Raw genomic sequence first — 22,365 nt, forward strand, 5'->3', positions numbered from 1 at the left:
AAAAAGCAATCTATTTTCTCTACCTTGTTCTATCACAATTGAAAGTTTTAGTTTGTGAATAAGCATGTTTTTTACTTTCAGGTAAAAATGAAATAACATAATGGTACAAAATTATTCTGAACAAAGCTGAAGAATTGTTATAGTCTGTTGTTCTTTGACACTGTATAAGGGAAGAGAAATCATAACATTCAGCTGGGTGTTCTCTTCATTGACTTAATGATGTGTACCAATAAACGATGCAAAAATTTGGCAGATGGTATGAGTATACTAGACAATAATGCTGATCATGTTTTGACCCTTGATATTTTTACAAGTATGTTTTGGGCACTTTGGACACCATTGAGGACTGACTACACCAGATGATCCATTAAAATTGATAATATTGACCATCAGAGTGCATGTGTCGATTTCATGTGCCGGTACACTCCAAATTAAGAAAGTTCAGACAAAATTATCTAATAAACATCGCACCATCATTGCAAAAGGCGGTATAGCAATGCACTACCAGTAACTGCAGATTGACAGAGACAAAATAGTCAACTGTTTGGATCAACAATGGAAAGACTTGAAGATGTATCTGGGAAATAAAAAATCATGGCGTGATTGCGAAGTTGTGATTTTGAATTATTTATGGTAAAAAAAAGAGGCAGTTTTGACCGGGTGGTAAAATTACTGTACACAATCCTGGATATACACATCCAACAACCTAATCACTGTAATTCCAACACTAGTCCTTTATATGACACAAATGTACAGCATACTCTCTGGTCATTCACTGGCACAACTGAAGCATACATTATTGACGAATCTTTACTCTACCAGTATATACTTGGATGCACCATATACCAATTGACAGTGGTATAATACAAGTATGAGAAAGTTTTAATTACAAGTATCAATGCCAAAAGCTAGATGAACAGGCATCATATCAGCATTTTCCTGAATTCAAGAGGGGCAGAGGTTTAGACACGGTACAGCAATACATATTATTGCCTGAATACATGGGTTTATGTGCCCGAGAGCAGGTGACAATTTGCCCGACGCCAGGAGGGCAAATTGTCTCCTGCTGCGAGGGCACATTAACCCATGTATTCAGGCAATAATATTTTATTACATGCCATTATTATTATTTAATAAGGGACTGGTCAGTTTCTTCGGCCTGGGGGGGGGCCGGTGGATTATTTTTGCCAACGTCAAAAAGTGGCTGACCCCCCCTATTCCAAATTTTGAAAACAGGGTGACCCCCCCTATTCCAAATTTCGAAAACAGGGTGATCCCCCCCCCCCCCCCCCGCACGCGACAACTGTAATATGTTATAATATAATACTGTAATATATATATATATTATATATATATATATATATATATATATATATATATATATATGTTATATTTTACATACATTTATATTTTAAGTCATTCTGTGTTTTAATGAAATTGTTGGCATGTCAGTTGTAAGATGGGAATTGCAAAGTGTCAATCTTAAAGTTTGAATACAGTACATTTTGAATGAGCTGTGAATGTATTTCACACTTTCTATGCTTAACCAGATGTCCTGAACTGTAGTACAGAAATGGATGTCAATCATTAATATCAAACAGGAAAAAGCAGTAATCAAAAATTTGATGGGTGTTAAGACTTGCCAGCCATCCAATTAATCTCCTGAGAACAATAGAGAGGCATTTAGCCAAATCTGATGTGTGCAGAGTCTGAGATGACCTTTTCTTGTAACATTGATATTTGTGCATGTTGCTTTCTCATACTGAATTCTCATAGAGAGAACAGAAAAGTATCAGGAATTTGTCATGCTTTTCATATGAAATGCAAATTTCATAATAGTACACTTTCACTTAGCAAACATCAAGATATCTCTGGCATATATCTCTGATTTATTAAAGTATGGCACCCGAAGGGCGCGGAGAAAAATATGAAACATCCTGATATCTCTGATATATATGTCTTGTATATTAAAGTAATGCACAGGAAGGGTGTGCTGAAATATGTCTGATATATTAAAGTAATGCGCTTGAAGAGCACGCTGAAAAATATTGAACATACATATATCTCTGATATATGTACGCCTGATATGTTAAAGTTCGGCGTGCTGAAAAATATGCGTGATTATTAATGTTACGCGCCCGAAGGGCGCGCCGAAAAATGCAACTGGATGTAATTTGTGGCTGACACGATGCATTTTAGGCAATGATGAGCCTGTGTCGAAATTCAAAAACACACTGACCCCCCCTATTGGGCATTTCAAAAACATGGTGACCCCCCTATCACCAAAGTCAAAAACAGGGTGACCCCCCCCATGAATCCACCGGCCCCCCCCAGGCCGAAGAAACTGACCAGTCCCTAATGCCATAATATCGACCAGCATCAAACAGATTTTAACAAAATTCAAAATAGCAGTGTGCGCATGGATATTTTACATCTAGCGTTAAGCGTCTACTTTGACGTTGTCAAAGGGCTTCACTGGACCGGGCCTATTCAAATCAATGCACTAATTTGCACTCACATCGAGGCATGTAATAAATATTACACTTAAAGGTATACTGTCACCTGTTCCAATTTTGCCAGTTATCATGGAAAGAGAAAATCTAAGCAATCACAGATTTTAAGCGGTGGCCACTTTTTAAAAACAGCGCCCTTACATGGATGGCCATTTTGAATACCAAGGAACCATATATGGGCATATTTAGATTACAGGTGACTGTACATCTTTAAAGCCAAAATAGGTGCAAATTTATGTATTATTTTCATAATTCTATATTCAAACCAAAGTTTGTTCATTTAAATGTGCTAACTGAAGGGCATGTATGGAAGTATCACTGCTTTCTGATTGGAAACATAAACGGGTGTCACACTCATAAAATGCCATCCGCACAGAAAAGTAAAAAAATCCAGTATTTTGTGCACATTCACATCATGATCATCCAAGGAACAAGCATGACAACATTTACTTGAATGCACAACGCATGATGGCCGACATTTTTAACGTAATCTTTGTTTTCTCTGTCATGTGATTAGTTTTTTAAAGTGGCAGGAAATAAAAAATGATATTTAAACTTTTGAATTTACAAGCCACTTTCAATACTTATGACTGTGTTATACTTTTTCAGTCTTAACGGATCTTATTTGAAGCAAACTCTTGGAAAACAAGATATTTTGAGATATTTTTTTACACATCTGCAGCTATTCATTGTACTTTGGCTTAAGTTCATTGATGGCTGTTACAGGGATACCGTCATCTGAACTGCACTCAAAAGGTCGTATGGGACCGATACGACCAATGTTAACACTTTATCCAAAGTATGATAGTGTTTGAGGAAAATTAAAACGTCTATAATCTACATCCTATGATTTACAAATGTTGCAGCGATGATGATGGGGTGCATCTAGATATCATGCACAAAATACATTGTTTGTAAACAAGATTATACTCGCTCAGGCGCTGTTCCGATGACGATCCCTTTAAATCTATTAAAGAAGGAAAATTGGAGACCGGGTACGGTATCAAAATGGGGAGAATTATCTGCACTGATCCAAGAAAAGATCAAAAAACAATATTCATAGGATAATATCTGTGCTTTATTTGACAAGTTACTATGGTTCAGATTATTGTGATGTCAACACAGTAAGCTTGGCAAAACACTTGAATTCAAGTCTAGTAAAAAAAGCAGCACCCAAACTATTGCACACCATTTCACATGAAAGTTCTTCACAGGTTCTTCTGTTATCCTTGCTACCTTCTTGACGTAATCTATACATATATACGCAAATCTACACCTATCTACCTGATTGCCAGGTTTGCATAAGCTGATAAGTTACAGAAAGAAAAATTAATCTGATTATAATCATGCTTGGTTGTTGAGGTAAAGATTCAAAATCCTGTAAATATCTCTGCTTTCATTTCATAGTTGATCCTGTACATATTTGTATTAGGGAATATTTTTTCTGCCATACTAAAACAAATATTTACTTTATGAAGCACCATACAGTGGTGTGTATTTATGCAAAGTGTATATAAATGATTAATATAGCAAAGATCACAAACCACAAATGCAATGTCTGAGAGTATATGCTGAATACAAGTAAATTGTACATACACCCTTGTGACAACACCACATCCATTTGTTCTACATACCTGGTATACTTTTCATATCCTATGAACCGTGGGTGTGCCCTTACATACGGGTAATTATTTTGACATAAGCTGGGGAGTTTCAAATTCACATGAGAAGTCACTAACTGTACACATGCACTTGAAAATGTTACGTTGCCGATTTGCTTATTCAGTTCAAGCCAAAATAAGCAAGCTGCTAACAAAATGTCTCTGATCAATGCCTATTTAGATACTAGTAAATAAACAAAGTGAGAATAGAGTGTTAAGAAAAGAGGACAGTAAACAAAAAGGAACAAATATTCTACTCTATGTAAAAAGTACCAAAGATATTTCATTCTAAATGGTAATACAAAACCATACAAACTTTGATATATATCATTAAATTAATTGTAAATGGATATTGAGTGGTATTGATCGTGAAATTCAAGCGCAATCAAAATGTTTTGATGTGTCAGCTTCATTTGCATAGCACTGGCATAGTATTTTATAGTAATGTTGTATACATGCCAGTGAATTCTACATCATACTGAGGTTAAATATACAAAATGCAGCGGCCATATATATCATGCAGATTTTTATCGTAATGCCCTATAAATCCCTACATTGTGGTTTGAACTCCACGGTTTCACATAAATGTTGGATCTGCCTACATGGAGGGGTGAGCTGCGACAGAGATTCAGTGGCGGTGCTATCAACCTAATCTTGGAAAGATGCATTTTCAATTGCCATTACTGAGCGACAAAATATTGAATTGAAGTTCTAAAGTATATAATTGAAAAAATGGCGAAGAAATGACAATTAATAGACTAGCCATAGTAATGCAAATTATGTCAAGAGAATAAACTTAATAAAATCTTGAAAATGATACCAATAAGGCAAGTAATATATATATGACACCAACAATCGTAAATTTCTTTCTCTGTACGTTCATGGCTGTGTTCTTTTCCACACCAAACTCTGCTGATTCATTCTGAGCTGCTTTGTTTTGCATTTATACATATGACATTGGATAAACTTGTAAGGTACAACTTCACAGAAACTTGAATGTCATTTTTTTAAAATTGAGAGGTTAATTCTCTCTCTAAATCATGTTGCCGTACGGCGTCTTTGAATCTTTGCTCCACTGTCTCATGTTGACCAATGCCTTGTTCAGCTTATCTACCCACACAATTCTTTCCTCTTTAGTATCAGCTGATATCCACCACCTGTGAATGAGAGACAACCAAACAAAGAAGATTACATCCTGGACTGGGTAAAATGTAAATCTGGCATAAACTTTGATTGGTTCAGGGCTTATGCATCCTGAGCTGCTGAAATTTAAGAGACTTTCCAGGGGTTCTGGGTAGAATTCAGGATTGAAAAATACCATTCTCCAAGAGTGTTTGCATGCAACATACAATATATATAATAATGGTAAGTTTTTACACTACGGTATATATATTTTTCAGTACACTCAAATTGTTGAAAAAGGCTTAAAATTTCAGTACTTTAATTAGTGAACAAACTCTGTTTATTCCATTCATACAATAACGTTCAGGCTAGATGTGACTCTGTGAAATGAATATTGGAAAACTTACAATGCAATGTGCACTTAGCAATTATCATTTTTAAACATGAAACTGGGTATTGCCAGAAAAAAAGAAATACACAAAGTTTCGTTGTGTTTGCTGATGTATCTGATACACATAGCACATTAGGTGGAATCCTGAAATTCAAATGGACCGAAAGGCAGAAACACATACGTATATCACTGCGCACGTTTCTCCACAGGTATTTATTTGTACCGCTCTATAGCATGACGCCTTCATCATCTGTTATTTATAGAACACTGTAGTACCCTGATAGTCTAACAGTGCAACATTTATTCCCAAGTATAGGGCTATTGTCAGCACATAAAATGGTGGAAAAAGCCACTACTGATAGATATGTCAGAAAAGCCGATTATTGACTCCATTTGTCTTTGTGTAAGGCATACATAGCTGTAAGAAGTTTCTAGCTATCAGAGCTTCACCACATTTTGACACCCCTTCACATCTTCTGTGGGGCACTGATATGCACTGAACTTTGTTTAGCTATCCCAGCAAATTACTCACTTGATGTGGGTGACTGTGCCCTCTACACTGATAATCAAATTATCCTCGTCAGTGTCATTGGCTGGCCTGCTTGTAACAAGCTCAAAGGTATTTGGTCTGGCACAGAACTCCCTAGCAACTGTTGTGATGTGCTTTGTAATGCATTCCTTCAGAGAAATACTTCCAATTGGTGCCTGTTCAAAAAACATAAAAACTCATTTATTCTCTCATGCAACAAGGTACACATTTTGCTCCTTGAAATTAACATGAACACTGAAGTAGGCATTTTCATTTCCTTTAGAGCAGTCCATCAAAATCACTGTAATCTCTGGTAATACACCTGTTTCTTTCAACACTACAAGATTAGGTGTGTCTACTGGAACAGGTACACCCGAGGAACACTTGACCAAATCTCCATATTGAAAACACTAATTCCCTAGGAAATTGGTGGTGTTGTCTGGTATCTTTTTCAAACAACTTGAACACATAGAATTATGTTCATTCATAAAGTTATTCAATGTAAGCACGATCTTTCGTCCTGGTTACTTACCTTTCGTCTCTCATCATCTGGGTATTTCCAGTAAGAGATGTAACCATTAGACAAGACACACCATCTACGGTGCCAGGCACCAAAGCCCTTGACATCATCAAACATTGTGAGGAAACCCCTCTCCTGTACTTGTGCATCCATGTGGCATGAGACAGTCATGTGGATGTTGCCTTCCAGGGGACAAAGGAAGGGCACCTGGAAGCCAACAAATGGAATTTTGTGAATAAAATAATGTTAAAAATACTGGTCGCAGTGATTATATATTTTAGGGTACTCTTTGTGAGCATATCAATTCAGAAGTAATAGAACTAGTTTGCCATGACATCTGAATGGTGAAGTTGGAATAACATTAAAAAGCTGAAGTACTTAGAATGATGTATAGTCTTTAATGGAAGGAGGAAAAATGCTTCTTTCATGAAATTCAAGAGGATATGCTACCGAGTTGAACTTCAAGACTTTATTGATGAAGTAAGTTGTCAAGTTTTGGTCAAGTCCTACCTTTGAAAGGGTGAACTTATTGTTGTTGCTGTTGGAGAGTACAACTCTGGTGGAACCAACCACTTTGAAATGGCTACTTCTGACAGCACTGGGACCGCCAGGACTTGATACACCAGGTGCTTGGCCACCTCTCTGTGCAGGAAGGAAAATAGACAGAATCATTACAGTTATGTACTACACAACACTTTATATATGGAATTTTGTCTCAAAATATTAGAAAAGCTCTGCATGGCTTTCAGTGATTATCGCCTCCACCTGTAACTTTTTTGATAGAATTACCAAATAACTCTGTACAGGAAATCTGATATATACAACACCAAGTCCCAAGTTTCTGTGTTAACACATTGGTCATTAACCGACTATTTTCACCAATGAGGAACAATACACAAAGTGCAGAGTCTTTGAAAGTTGTGTTTGGGATCACTTTATTCATAGAGGACTGAACTCTCTTACATCACTGAGGTTTGTCTTGTGATTTCAAGATCATGTCCTCATGGTGTCAACAGCAAAACACGGATACTACATGAATTTTGTTGTCATATATTTCAACCTAAGCTACTCTTCTGCCATGACATGCTAGTGTTTAATGGATACAAGTATCAAACATATTACTCTGCTGGTAGAAAAGTTGACATATAGTTACATGTCATTATATTTGTGGTATGTTAAGTTAAAAATCCTTTTTGAAGGAGACAAATGCAACAACTGACCTTGCTTTTCCTCGTGTGATATTCCTCAGTAGATTGCCCTTCTTATCCTTGACTGCTTGCCGCTTGGTCTGCATGCTGTACACTTCAACATCAAGGTAGAAATCACTGCCAAGCTCATTCCTGAAAAGAAAACATGCACTTTGGTGACACAGTTTCAAAAAATGCCGAGGTTTCATTTAAAGTGACAAAGATACAGTAGGGAATTTGCAATACTTTTCCACATGTACCATGAAGTGGGTTTTACTTGTAAAAATGTTACACCAGTGGAGAACATAGTGTCTCTCATTCCTGAATGTCTGTAGCACAAATATCTTTGGTACAAAAGTAAAGTTAACAAAGTGAATGACCAGACCAAATGTAATCAATATCAGAAAATCATAACACAATAGTGATCATGAATGCATTTGGTTGGTACAAAACAAACTGAAATAATCAACAATTGGATATATGGCTCAATGCATGATAATAAATTTAAAACAGAACTTACAAACCCGAAATCAGCAGACTTACATTTTTATCATATTGGTAAATGGTAAACAGTCGCCAGAGATGCCATCAAGAGTTGAGAGTAGGTGAGTAGCAATGATATGTGCTCCGTTTCTGACCAACACCAGGAAGTGGTGGATTTGCTGATCTGAAACACACAAATTTAGGAGAACAGAAAATTACATTTTGTCCACACGGTTGAGAAAATATGACTTTATACTGAATCTATTGGCATATTGGTGAGAATACGGCAGAAAATTTGCTTTATGATCAATGGTTCTACTCCGGAATAAAAGGACGCGATGCGTACGCCGTTCTACATACTCAGTACGCCCAAATAATCACGTGATGCCGGTACAAACAAACCCACATGTGTACTGAACGCGTATGGAAATACATGTACGTCTGTGCGCGTTTGCGCACATGGCTTTGTTTGTACCGTGGTCGATTCGAATTCCGGGTTTGGCCTATTGATCATTAAGCTTTTCATTTTCTGCAGGACGAATAAGAGTACACGATAAGCTGTCCGGTTTTGCAGGATGGAGAAATAAAATCTTTACAATGAATGCTACATGGAACCCTTGTAGGATACCAATCTACAAACTCCACATAAATGTTGACTTGACTGTGATAGAAAGACAGCTTTCTACTTTACGGGAAAGTTTGAATGAACTAATGCAAATGCTATGTTGTATATAGGTTTATACACACACCTTGTTTAGATCCCATTGAGAAAATATACTCAGTCTTGAAAGGAAGCCTGATATCTCTGATGGTAACTGAACCCCGACTTGGTCTACCACCACTGTATTGTCGACCACGCCCACTCTGATGTTCTTGTTTCAGTCTCTGCACTTCTGCTAGACAAGCCAGACGTCTTTGGGCTGTGGGTAAAAATATGAGTTGCAGGTGAAGATTACTGCACACGCTTTGTGTGTATGCGTTTATGTATGGCTTTGAAAAATGATACCAATTTCACATGCAGGCAAGACCATTTACCATGGCTTTTCATACACTGTAAGCATAACTAGTCAAGGTTTGCGTTTCCATGAACACATTCTAGAGTTGAAACTTTTTCATTACAGTAGTTGGATCCACCAGTCTATTTTATGGGTTACAGTAAAAATGTAAAATTAAAAATAGCCAGATGCCTGCTGTAGTAACTGTTGAAAGAAGTAGTGATCCAGCATTTAGGATTTCCATTACACACAATCCACTTGAAGAAATGTGAATCCAGTTACACTCTTTTGCATCTATCATCAAACGCTCAACTTCATGTGAATATTGATACATCTCATGAATTCATCAGTGTGTTTCCTTTGAAACTTCATGAGTTGATAAGGAACTTCCTCAAAGAGTTTGCCGCTTCAACCATGTAATAATATATATAGCTACGAACACCAGACAAAACGGCACCGACAAATAAAACTTGCTGGGGCACACAACACGGGTGCACCACATTTATTTTCGCTTACATAGAATGCACAGTGGTCGCGGGAACGCTCGATGCTTTAGACTTAATTGGTTTGTACATAGACAATCTACGGTTTGTACATGGTATCAATGAGTGTTGTACGTGAAAATGCCATCGGAATTTGTGTTTAATGTTCACTTCCAATACTATGGTGCACAAAGATCTTTGTATCTGGTAAACAATATCAAATCAAATCAAAGATTGGACACTTCTCGACCATCAGAAATCTCGTCTTCACGATCATCAGAAATCTCGTCTTCACGATCAACAAATGTCAACTTTGAGTCCAGTTCTACTGCTATTTTTAGCCATGCTGAAAGAAAAGTTTACATCTGGTAACCAAGCAACTGCCGAAGGTCGCGTGCCTAAATATCATGCTCTGCACTGAGCTGTGCAGTCATGGCCGACAAAGAAATGCTTTAAAATGTGTGAAATTGGAAACTAAGATTCACATTTCCAGAGAGAAACACGAATTGTAGTCCAACTTTCACTTTGAGAGTCAACATCGCGCTGGTTCATTTTGAAAGTCAACATCGCGCTGGTTCATTTCCTCACGCCGGCACAAATGTACATGCGTAACTTATCGTGACGATTATGAATGATGATGGTCCAAAATGAAACCACTTTCTTTCACAAAGAAACGACAAGCACCAGGAGTAATGTTTGCAATGGCATTAGCGGTCGCTAGTTCAGTGAACCTGTAAACAAATCTTGATTAGATATAAGCCTACTCTTTATATAGTTGAAACACGGCTCGCAAGCGTTGAACTGGGTGGTAAAGCAGTCGAACCCTTTTTTGTTCAACATATCGCGAGTGGTGGAAACCGCAATTATCCATATTCACACAGTTACCGACGGCCAAACACGGATTTCCAAAATTATCCGTAACTTGAACAGCCTCATCAAAAAGTTCAGTAAACTCCAACCCGTTTGATGGGCCAACGATCACATCGGAATAATTGACACCTGTAGCACTGACAAGGAGGTTGATCGTGTATGTAGCATTCGATGCATGCCGTTGTATTTCAACTGCCGGTGTTCCGATTTCTGCGTGTCCAAAATGACGATTGCCTGAAGTTCGGATCACTGAAGACTCATCAAACCAATGAATTTGATTCATATTGTAGTCAGAAACAGTTTCTATGAACTCCAGTGTATATTGTTCGATAGCTGGAGTCATTGATTCGGTGGCAAGACTTGATATTTTCTTTCGACTCATGCTCAGGTATTTGGTTATCGCTCGGTGGATTGTCGCCAGCGATGGCACGTTTTAATTATCAAGAAGTTTTCTTCTGATTTCGTGTATACTTGGCTGCCGCCTTTTGTAGAACTCGATATTTTGGAGAACGTTGTCCATAACTCTGGTGCATTCTCGCACTGGTCTATCACCGGCTGCGTTCAGGGAGCCTGTTCTCTCGTACTTACAGCAGATACTGTTCACAGTATCTATGTTTACATAAAGTTGTCGCCAGCGCGGCGGCGTCTGGAACTTCTTACAAAGTTCCTTATCAACTCATGAAGTTTCAAAGGAAACACACTGATGAATTCATGAGATGTATCAATATTCACATGAAGTTGAGCGTTCGATGATAGATGCAAAAGAGCGTAAGCTCTAACCCGACAGACATACTTGTAGATAACTCACAACACCATGTAATACTCACTGGCAATTAAAAGTAATCTCTCTGCCTCCACCTCCTCAATGGTACCTTTCAATGCATTTCCATTAGCCTCAATCAAATTGAGTGCTTGGCTGGTCTGGTGTATGATGGACTGCTGTTGTGAGATGTCTTCCATTAACGTCTGTAAGGTTACAGCAAAAACAGAGTGTTGAAGAAAAAAGGCAAGGAATAGACATGCATACATACTGTCTCTAGTCATATGTCAGCTAAACTCTAAGTAAGAAGAAAAGGTATGGCCGTTTTTCACATAGGGTTGACATTTTTGGCAACAATACTCAAAGGCAAACTTTTGTGAAAATAGAGAAATTTTCCAGCCACTGCAATATGGCTGATGCATGATCAACCTACTAACTTAAATATCCTCCACAAAAAATATACAGAGCACAATCTGCGCTATGTCAGTATGCACTGTTGATAATGATTCATTCTTGTAAGATTTGCTTATCCTCAGGCAATACTTTGCATACATTAATGTATAAATTGAGAGCTTTTTGGGTAGGTAGCTGGTGATCCATGAAAATATAACCGGTAGGTGGGCCATCTGTGCAGAAGTTCATGTTCAAAAAGACTGCTGGATGCACAATATCTCACAAGAAAACACTGATTTACCTGGATTTTTTCTTTGACTGACATGTGTGTCATGATCCTGGATTCCTGTCTTTCAATGTTAGTTTTCTGTGCTTCTCGTTTGATGACTTGCTTTGCAGGTGGTCTATGGCTGATCTTTCTCTGAGATCTGTAGCATTCAACACTGTACATCATGGGTGCATTACTCTCTCCCTGCACAGCAGAGTTGATATCATCAGCAGAGTTGGATTTGTGCACTTTGCCACCATTGTTTACTGAATTCTTTCTGGGCCTTGGTGGTGCCTTAAATAGATAAATGAATACATAAATAAATTATAAGTAATCTAAAAAATAAAAAGAACAACACAATTTACTGTGTACTGAATTTTACGAAGTTTTTGCAGTTGTACAGTTGTCCCTTTCTGCATATAGATACAAGGTCTTAATCTCAGAGCTTGTTTTGTTTTCTCTGAATTTGTACTGGTACATCACTGAGACATGAATTGCGTACTCTCATCCAAGCTGCCTCTACTTAGGTCAAGTATCAGTGACACCAGATAGTATAAGACAGAGATACTAGCAGTTTCAAATTTATAGAGTGCACACCAATGTGTGATTCAAGGCACTTTCAATTTCTGTAAATTACTCTGCATTCGCTGTATTGAACCATGATGCAATGTCTTATTTGTCAGTCTATGGTAGGATAATCAAATATCTCAAAATTAATAGCTACAGAATTGTTACAAACTTCATCAGTGTGTCAGTGTGTTGATAATTTTATATTTTCACTGATAGAAACATCTGCTAAAGAATTCACTCTGTTAGAGGGAATCACATACACACTGAAGAATAACCATTCTCGTTGTTGATGGCTTACCCTGGGTTCCTCTGCAAACTTGACACTCTGTTGTTTTCTTTTTTGTTGCTCTTCTTGACGTCTCTTTTCCTCAGCTTCTTTCTGCTTCTTCTCCTCCTCTTCTTCTTTAGCCAAAGCCTCGTCCAACAAGTCATCCAATTCTCCCATGATGTCCAATTCATTGTCTTCATCTTCACCATCATCATCATCATCATCATCTTGATTACGTTTTTCTTCATCATCATCGTCATCATCATCATCAACATATTTGATATCCTCAACGACTCTTTTCTGTTCTTCTCTCCTAGGTTCCTCCCTTTGTTCAGTTTTCTTTGGCATCACTGGCTCTTTGCGCTCAGTATTTTGCCTGTAGACCTCTTGCTTCTTCTGGTGCTGGACTTCATTCTGTGGAGGTACAGCTGAGGGAATGGAGGGAGAGGGAACATTCACTACGAAGGCTTACCTCATAAGTGCCAATACAATTTTTTGTATTTTGCTTTTATGCTAGGTTGTCTCTCTGATCACTGTAGACCAAGAAAAATAACTGACAGTTTACTTATCAATCAAACTGCCCGCCGCATAACCAAGCAATCACACTTTACATACAATATCTGAGTAAGCAAACCCATTTTGTTTGACAGTCCCTAGGAACAGCTGGAGGTTGTGCTCCAACACAGTGGCAGTACAAGTGCACCTGGCCTTTATCATAAAAGATCATTGTACTCCTGGTCCAGTGCGACTCAGGAATTGCAATCCTCAAAAACAAGTCTAATAACTTAATATACTGGATTTGCTTACCCCATGGTATGTGTAGTGTATACTGTCAGTAAAATGTCAAGAACTATCACCTTTGTGTGATAAAGAAGTGACATCATAGAGGTTGGAAATGTATGTTGCAACATACTTGTGCACATATTGTTAGGGAAAGTGTAGAGAGTGACATAATCCTACCATTAGGAAAACTGTTTAGCTGAGTTGAGAACAAAGCAGTACAGAAATAATCAAGGTGCAGAGTTTTGAAGATGGCACTTGTTAGTTGTTTGAATAAAAAAAACTGGTCTCAAGTGCATGTGTGTGTGACAGTATAGATTCCCTTTTCTAAGTATAAAGGAGACAGGCCAAGCAGTCGAGACAGATTAAGCTCTACAGAGAGAAATCCAAAAGTTTCATTTGAGGATTTGATTCAGATGTATCCATCGGGTGTTTGGCCTTATATTTGATTTGTAACTTCCCTAGGCAAGTATCCAAACAATCAACCAATGTAACATTTTCATTAGGATTTGATGCAAATGAACTACAATCCTGTAATGTCACATGACTGATCATTATTTAAGATAGTTGCCTATGCTAAATTACTGTTGGGTAAACACTTAGCAAATTTCAATCATAAATTTGATCATGAGATACCTAAATACCAAACCTAATGTAATACCAATTATCTACATTGTATTCTACGTTTGCTTCAAACATGACAAGTAGCATCCTCTCAAAGGTAAAAATAAGAAATACTGCAGATAAAATGTTTATATGCTAAGCAGTCCCCTGGCTTTGAAAGTGCCTGTGTGATTGGTTATGAACTGCCAGACTAATTTCAGTTATCCTGTACATGGCAATTGCTGGGGTGAAAGACAGGCATGTGATACATACCATGTGCCGTATTTGCCATTTCCTTGGGAAATCTGCTGATACCAAGCAATATTTGAAGCAACGTCAGTACATTAGGAAATGAAGTAGACAGCATCACAGAGGTTAGGTAAGGAATTTAGGTATTAAATTGTCAGATCTACATCAAAACTAGCTGTGAAACATCTGAATCAAACATACTCTAAGTGTTTTGGATTTATACTGCAGCCTGGTGCTGATCTTTTAACAACGTTACTTTTTTCTTACCCTGTCGTTTCATATACTCAGCTATGGCCTGTGCCCTGTTTGGTCTGGGCTCGTTTTTGTTTGCCCTAGGTGGACGTGCTGGACCTGGTACCACACCTAACTGTGCTGTGGCCGGATTGTATTTCTTGTATTTGCTAGAACCCGGGTATGAACTGTGAGGGTGGGAGGGGATTTGGGGGCCAGTACCTGTGTTCTGAATTACATTGTTACCGCCACCACTGTTTGTGGTCGCAGGGGGCTGTGGGGCCTTCCTCTTCAGGTTAGGCACTTCTGTTCTGTCGGATGTCGGCTTGGCAGGGGCAGCATTGTTGGAGCTCTTTGGTTGCTGATGATAATAAGGTACTGTACGACTTGGAGGTACATCCTATTGAGAAACATTAATAATGATTTGTTCAATTACCTTCCCTGAAAAACTGACTAATAAGCCATGTAATGATATCCTTAAAATTGTATGTGTCCTCCTCTATGTCTTAATAATTTAAAATTACTGCTAAATAGAGATTTAGGTTGTTGACCTGCACAAGGACAGCATATACTTTACTGCATATTGTGTGAAAAATCAATACATGCCTGTTCAAACCCTGATGTCAAAAATTCATATACAATTTCAAGGTTCTCTAGGTTTGACCTTTATCAGTAGCATTACTACAATATCTAGGTTTCCTTTATAAAAAGACTCATTTGTAAGAATGTGGAAAGCTTTCTCAGAAATACAATGAAATTACTGGCATGAGTACACAACATATAAAATTGTCTTTCAGTCAACATGACAAATTATTGACAAGGACCAATGGCAGTTTACTGTAAATTGTTATATGTTACTTATACACCATCATACATATCTTTCCAATAAATTGCATTACAGAATCCTTAAGAGGCTCCTCTTTTTCTAAGATTTTTGAACTTATTTATCTTCATATCAATCATCAATATTTGACCTTACGATAATGCACAGATAGGCAAATTAAGAGGAAGACATGATTTAAGGGTGCAACCCTCAGAATCCAATCTTTCACATCATTTCTGATTTTGAGCAGACAGCCATCAAGGAAAGTTGTTATTGTTCTGGTTTAAACTATTTAACGGAGTCTTTGAGAAACACGGGATGGGCCATAACACTACCCTGCCGTACACTACTTTTTGAACATATCAAAACCACTACATTGTAGTTCAGAATTCAAGAGTACCAGTGACATATGTTCAATCTTCAGAAATTAAATTTCCTGGGCTCTTGAATTTAATAACTTCTCTGAAAAAATCATAGCCTTTGTATTGATTATACAGGATTTGTGCAAAATTGCAACATGTTCAGAGATGTTTGAACAAGACAATGCTACTTGACGTTTTTTTCGTTTTTTGTCAGAAAACTAACCTCTTTGATAATTTCTTCAATAGGTGTTTTCTGTTTCTTGGGAGGAGATGGAACCTCCTCCTCTTCCTCTTCTTCTTCTTCTTCTTCGTCTGTTGGTTTTGGCAGTTCTGGATTCACCTTCCATCGATTTCTGAGCATCTCTAGTTCAGCATTTCTCTCTTTCTGTTGGTCAGGAGAATAACAAAGTTCAGACAAAAGGACAGGCTAGCAACTTGTTCTTTTGTTGCATAAAATTTTAAACATGTATATACAGAAAAATGCAAAGAAATCTGACTTAACAGAATTAATGCTTTTCAGCCATGACTTTCATATTTGTGCTTGAGATAAGATCAGTAGATTACAATTGTTTGTGTGAATACATGATGATGTGGATAATAATTGCACGCCTTGTTATTTCAGCCTACTAATAATCTTGACCAAAGCATGGAGTTACTGATGCATTCACAGCTAAAAAATTGCAAACCAATCACAGGAAACACCTTAAACTAAAAGGCTATCTGATTCACCATAGTGACATGTTTTGTTGAATACTAACTAAGTACAGAGTTACTTTGTTGCCCATATAACAAGATACATTTACTAATGAATATCAATTTCTGCTTTATGGAAACAGGGGTGACTTACTTGGACCTTTGCATTGATTTCATTTGTCTGCCATCCTCCTCGTTGCTGTTTTAACAGTTGTTGCTGTATGCTCTTGGCCTTGGCACTGACAGACTGGGGAGACAGCTCTTGACTCTGCTTGGAAATTTGCTCAGCGAATGTCTTCACTCGGCTGCTCTGATGGGCTGCAGCTCCTGGCCTGGCAGCTGACACAGAGTTGGCTACGGTCTTCTGCTGTATGCTTTGCTCCTGTGAAGGTTGCCTGGTGCGTTTAGATGGCACAGGTTGCTGTGCTTCATGGTTGGGTTCAGTCTTGTTGATGACTCTTTTCACTGGTGTTGGCTCCTTAAGGTGAAGTACGACGAATTACGTCAAAATTAAGCTGTGGTGTCATTTTCTTGAAACTTTGCACAAATATTGTTGGAAGTTGTGCAAGTGCAAAATAAAATAAAAAATGGGGGTCACCACGCTCGTTTCCATGGAAACGGACTTTAAAATGGCGTCGTTAGAAATATATAAAAATGATATAATTCACTTAAACTAAAGAAAGCAATTATAAAAAGCTTAGCAAATGAGTTATTTTAATAAATACCAAGATTCAAGATCCATATATATCGAATGTATAGTTTTCATGATGTTTGTAAAGAAATTTTTACATAAGTATCGATTACAAAATGACGATATCGAAATTATATCACTACATAATTTTCGAACTTTCTTCCTGTCGCTTTGAATGGTGTCATTTTGACCAAACTTGGCGAATGAAATCCTGACATAATGCCATTTAGTTTACACTTTTAATAAAGGGTGTCACCACGCTACTTTTAACAATATCTCCAAGTGAATGGTAATATGCGCCATATAAATGGGAGAGAAATGTGAATTTTTCGCTCATATTGAATAAAAACCAGCTTCCTAGGGGTCAAAATATGACAAGGTTATAGGTCACATGTATTTCTAAGAGACTGGGTCAAAAAATTAGGTAAAAGCGCAATTTCAACAATGACAGGTGATGTTAAATACATGCGCTACAAAGTAACCCATTTGCGACAGGCTGGAGTTAAATCTGCGCAGAAACGTTCTAAAGCGTGTGCGCGTCCGAATTCGTCGCCCTTTACCTTAACCACTGTTGCTGGGTTTCTTCTTGTCTGCATGGGTTGCGTGACTCTATTTGCTTCCTGTCGGTTTGCAGTTGGTCTGACGGCAGCTTGCAGTTGCTGCTGCTGTGTTGATTTGGCATTGGGGCTAGCTGGTGCTTTCACAGGCTGCCAAGAGTTCTTAACCGGCGATTGGTATTTGGCAGCACTGCTAGCTTCTGGTGCTTGTCTTTCCCGTCCAGGGTTGGTGGTCATAGACTTGGCAGTAGATGTATTGGCCCGGCTTGGTTTAACTGGGCTGTTGACATTCTGTACAGGGTTGCTCCGTGGTGTGGCGGTGGGCTGCTTGTTTTCTGTGGTAGGTACAGGCGGCTTCCAAATCCTCGCTGGCTTCTTTTCAGGCTCTGGTTTGTGCATTGGATGGTTTGTATCATCTTCCCAGTTGTTAATGTTGGCGGCCAAAGCAGCAAATCTTGACTTTCTGGTCTTTGGTTGCGGTGGTGTGATTTCTGTTTTGGGCTCTATTGTTTTGTCTTCAGTACGTCTTGGACTTGGTACATACTCATCCTGAAGCATGGCATGGCTATCACCTGAAAATGCCATTATAAGAGAGAATTTTTGATCGACATACATGTATAGTTGAGCAACTAAAATAACAGTTGTTCTTTCAATAATGATGTTAGCACTGAGATTACGTGGCTAACAGTAACTGTGAAAATAACTTGAAAACCTTAGTAACTGTGCTTGATTCACAAGCTGTAAATAAACCCCTGGCTGATGAAATATACTCTTTAGATTCAACTACCGGTATGTTGCCACATGTTTCTTTTCGAGGTTATTTTCCTGCAAGAGTTGACATGATGCATTTGCTGACTGATGTTCCTTGTATATGTACCAATTTGACACTACTGACTGAAGAGTCTTTTCTTTTACATCCTTCATGTACAGAAGTCTTCACAGGTGTGGGCACACTGATGTTGGAATTTGAAAAGAATATAAGGAAGTAAAACCCAAGAATTGTAAGCTTGATGTAGCGGGTACAACATGATTGTAAAGTAACCTTTGCCTGCTACGTCAATTTTCTGATGAGAGATGGTGAACATCAAAATCAGAATATGAAATATGCTGATATTGGATCAAAGCATGTCACACTTCTAGTGCAATCAACAGTTATTCAAAATGTCTATCCAGTGGCTACCATACTGAGAGTAAAGTAGCCATGACCTTGTATAACACTCACTTGGACAGTCACAGTCATCCCATCCAGCGCGTTGATTTGATAGGTTACGCATCCTGGACTGGACAGACTTTCACTGCTGGTGTATCTGGTTTGATTTCATTTTCTACTGCTCTGTGACCAGGGTTTGTGTTGGTTATTCTCTTAGCTGGAGAAACTGCAATAAGAAATTGTAATTGAGAGGTTTAGGTACATGTAATTAAGCCTATGTCTGACAGCTGCATTATGCATGCATGTAACATGTGTCCTTTGTGCGTTTCTGATGATTTTGCTAAAAAATATCAGAAACACGAAATTTGAGCAATCTTCATATAAATTTAATTCCTTTATGTGAAAACATTTCTCCAAACTTACATGTACATGTAAACCACCCTTGCATTAAATTAGCTGATTTATTTATTATGACATCATTGTGGAAGTATCCACTCAAAAGTGGAATGCGACTATAATTTTTCCTCCATTTCCAGAAAATCATAGCAAATACTTGTAAGTGCTAGTGTAATTTTACTAAATGTGCAGATATCAATAAGGCCAAAGTAATTAAATTCTTTGTTTTGCGTCCCCACCCGCTTAGGTTTTTTAAGGTTTTCATGAAAAAACACACACAGTGTATTTGAATAGGAAATTTTAGGACATAACCACTTAGCTTTTCTGAACTAAAAATTTTGTTACAATTTTTTATTTGCTGCAATCAAATTACATTGTGTTAATTTTCTTGTGTGTGTTTTTCAGCCGCTTAGACGCGTACCTTTTCCCACTTAGAGTGGACGCAAAACAAAGAATTTAATTACTTTGGCCTAAGTTGGCAACTATTTACAATGATTACAAGCCTTTTCACCTAATTTAACTGAAAATCTAAGGAAAATATTACATGTGGTTATGACTACATGTACATGTACCGGTAGTGTCATTGATATTCCAAATTGCTGTGCTATAAGTATTTGACATCTGGTTATCGCATGGCAAATGCGTTAAAAAAATATAAACTTAAAAAAATATAACATTCTAGCTCAAAATAACAAAAATCAGGGTTTATGACATTGAAAAGTAACTCATCAAGTGTGGTGACCTTGTGGGCAGAAAAAAGATTAAAAATTGTAAATATTGCTTTCTTTCGATTAATGAGTTTAGTGCTTGGGGGTAGGCTCATCTTTTCTCTTAGTTTCTCTAATCTTCCAACTGTTAAACTATTAATAGAAACTTACATTCTCTACGGAAGCTCAAGAATGTGGAGCATTTTAGTACAATGGCATCAGATTGCTGAAGAATTTGTGAGATTATCCAAATGGCTTTCAGATGGACATAGGATTTTCTTTTGTTTCCTATTCACAGAGCAAACATAATAGACACACTGTTGGCAGCCACAGCAAAGTTTTACTGAACAGCCAAGAAACTCCAGAGATGATTGAGAATATTTCTATACAACTATACCTTGTTTTTCCCTATTAACATTATTATCATCTGCCAGTGGTGTCCTCCGTTTTCTTGGAGAAATGTTAGAATCGTTCATCTTCTTCTGAAGATTTTCTCTTCTCAGACGAGTCCTCTCAAGAAGTTTCTGATGACAAAGAAGAGCATTCAAAGTTTTGGAATGAGAAATATATTGTATTGATAAAAATGGACTAAGTCATGTGATTAACCAACAGGCAATTCCAATGACCAGTTGGGTTACCATTTTCATCATTACAAATGATTTGTTTACCATTTTAAAACCTGAGGATACATAACACACTAAACAGCTCATACTTTTCACTTAATCATTATGTTAACAATCATCTCTAACAATAAAAGTTCTCCTTGTCAGAGTGTTTTTATGAACTTGTGGAAATTGTTGTCAAACTGTTTCACAAAATCAGCAGTCAACTGCCGAGAGCAAGCATACTATTCTGTGACATGGGGAAAGATGCAAAACGCAAACATTTGGAAGAGGCTTGGTAATTACATACAGACTGTACAGCTATTGCAAGCATAAAATTTTAAAAGTACTTCTGCTTATGACAATTTAAGATACTGAATTTACAGAAAATGTGACAAGTACTCCAACGATAAAAGGAATCAGGCCCAAATAGACTGTATATAATCAGTTTCCACATGTGGGTAGGTTGTTAATTTAATCCGTTAACTTTAAAACTGGTGGTATTTATTCTTATACAGAACATCTTCTTGAGTTGTCCAATAGAGTTGATCGTAAATGACTCTACTGTTTATCATTCATCATACCAACATAACTCAACGTTATATTTGAATTCTTCTGGAAATGGGACTTCACATAGAGAAATTAAAAATCACAACTTTACCAATGAAAAGTAAAATGCACAATTTAAAATATTACGTGTGCTTTTATTATTTTTTTATTGTACATGTTAACTTTATGCCTAAGTTCAAATCATCTGTTGTTGATGTAACTGTTCACTCGTCAACTGGCGTGAAGAAGTTGTTTAAAGTTTCGCTTAATTTGCATATCAATAGGTATAAATTAATCATGAAAATAACAGAAATGACAACAGTAATATTGAAAATGCGAAAGTTTTCGCAACGAAGTTCAGCCGTTCATTAAACAAATAAACTATTTTGTAAAACAATATCCGGAATTGTACCAAAATCTTTCCAACGGCTACCACATTCCTTTGGTGTCACATGATCGTCGCCGTCGCCCTGAGAGTAAAGACAAGCCCACGTTGAAAACCGTCAGAGACCGATGACGATCATGTGTAGAAAAATGGGTTTCAGTGAGAGCAATATTTAGCTAGTGCTTTCTAAAATGCGGACTTTCATCTCACATACGGTTAACAGAATAGTTCTTTCCAATTGCACCCTGAAACTAGGATGTTTCCGCCCCAGTCCTTCCTCTCTCAGTCTGTGCTCCATGATAATGGCTTCTTCAATTTGAAACATTGTGTAGCTGAAATCACACAAAACTAGACGAACGAAACGCAAACGTTATAACTAGCAAGTAATACTTACTTCCGTAAAGGGGTCCATTTCATCTGCTCTGTGCCTCTCTTGAGTGTTATAATTTTCCTAAATTGTTAAAGTCCAACGAGAACGAAGACTTTGTTTACGACTGCACACTTTTCGGTTGTCGTCTAATTTGAAATTGCCTCTGGACGTTGGAATCATGGGGAAAAGGCCCTCTAGGACACTC

General features: G+C 37.6%; 1 protein-coding gene across 2 annotated transcripts; it reads right to left on the reverse strand.

Annotated features, from left to right (window-relative positions):
• Positions 1–3,569: 3,569 nt before the first annotated feature.
• On the reverse strand, positions 3,570–22,329 carry LOC139147328 (anillin-like). Of its 2 annotated transcripts, none has more exons than XM_070718388.1 (17): positions 22,185–22,329; positions 20,652–20,778; positions 19,224–19,377; positions 18,005–18,573; positions 16,908–17,231; positions 16,284–16,445; positions 15,098–15,275; positions 13,043–13,440; positions 12,208–12,468; positions 11,581–11,719; positions 9,156–9,326; positions 8,467–8,590; positions 7,957–8,076; positions 7,247–7,378; positions 6,749–6,943; positions 6,220–6,392; positions 3,570–5,331 (listed from the first exon to the last, which is right to left on the reverse strand). In XM_070718388.1, exons 3-15 carry the CDS (start codon positions 19,273–19,275, stop codon positions 6,904–6,906), a joined length of 2,670 nt encoding a protein of 889 aa, XP_070574489.1. In that variant the 5' UTR covers positions 19,276–19,377; positions 20,652–20,778; positions 22,185–22,329; the 3' UTR covers positions 3,570–5,331; positions 6,220–6,392; positions 6,749–6,903. The 2 variants fall into 2 exon arrangements, with proteins under 2 accessions (XP_070574489.1, XP_070574488.1); XM_070718387.1 differs by having other exon boundaries at positions 14,912–15,275.
• Positions 22,330–22,365: the final 36 nt, after the last annotated feature.

Source organism: Ptychodera flava, chromosome 13 (assembly GCF_041260155.1).
Source record: "Ptychodera flava strain L36383 chromosome 13, AS_Pfla_20210202, whole genome shotgun sequence".
Classification (NCBI taxonomy): domain Eukaryota; kingdom Metazoa; phylum Hemichordata; class Enteropneusta; family Ptychoderidae; genus Ptychodera; species Ptychodera flava.

Excerpts from the sequence above, each read along its gene's own strand:
- LOC139147328 (XM_070718387.1), bottom strand. The coding sequence starts at position 19,275 with ATGCGTAACCTATCAAATCAACGCGCTGGATGGGATGACTGTGACTGT. Across the intron at positions 17,232-18,004 it reads ACCCAGCAACAGTGGTTAAG|GAGCCAACACCAGTGAAAAG; the intron begins GTAAAGGGCGAC and ends CTTCACCTTAAG. Across the intron at positions 16,446-16,907 it reads AAATCAATGCAAAGGTCCAA|AAAGAGAGAAATGCTGAACT; the intron begins GTAAGTCACCCC and ends CCTGACCAACAG.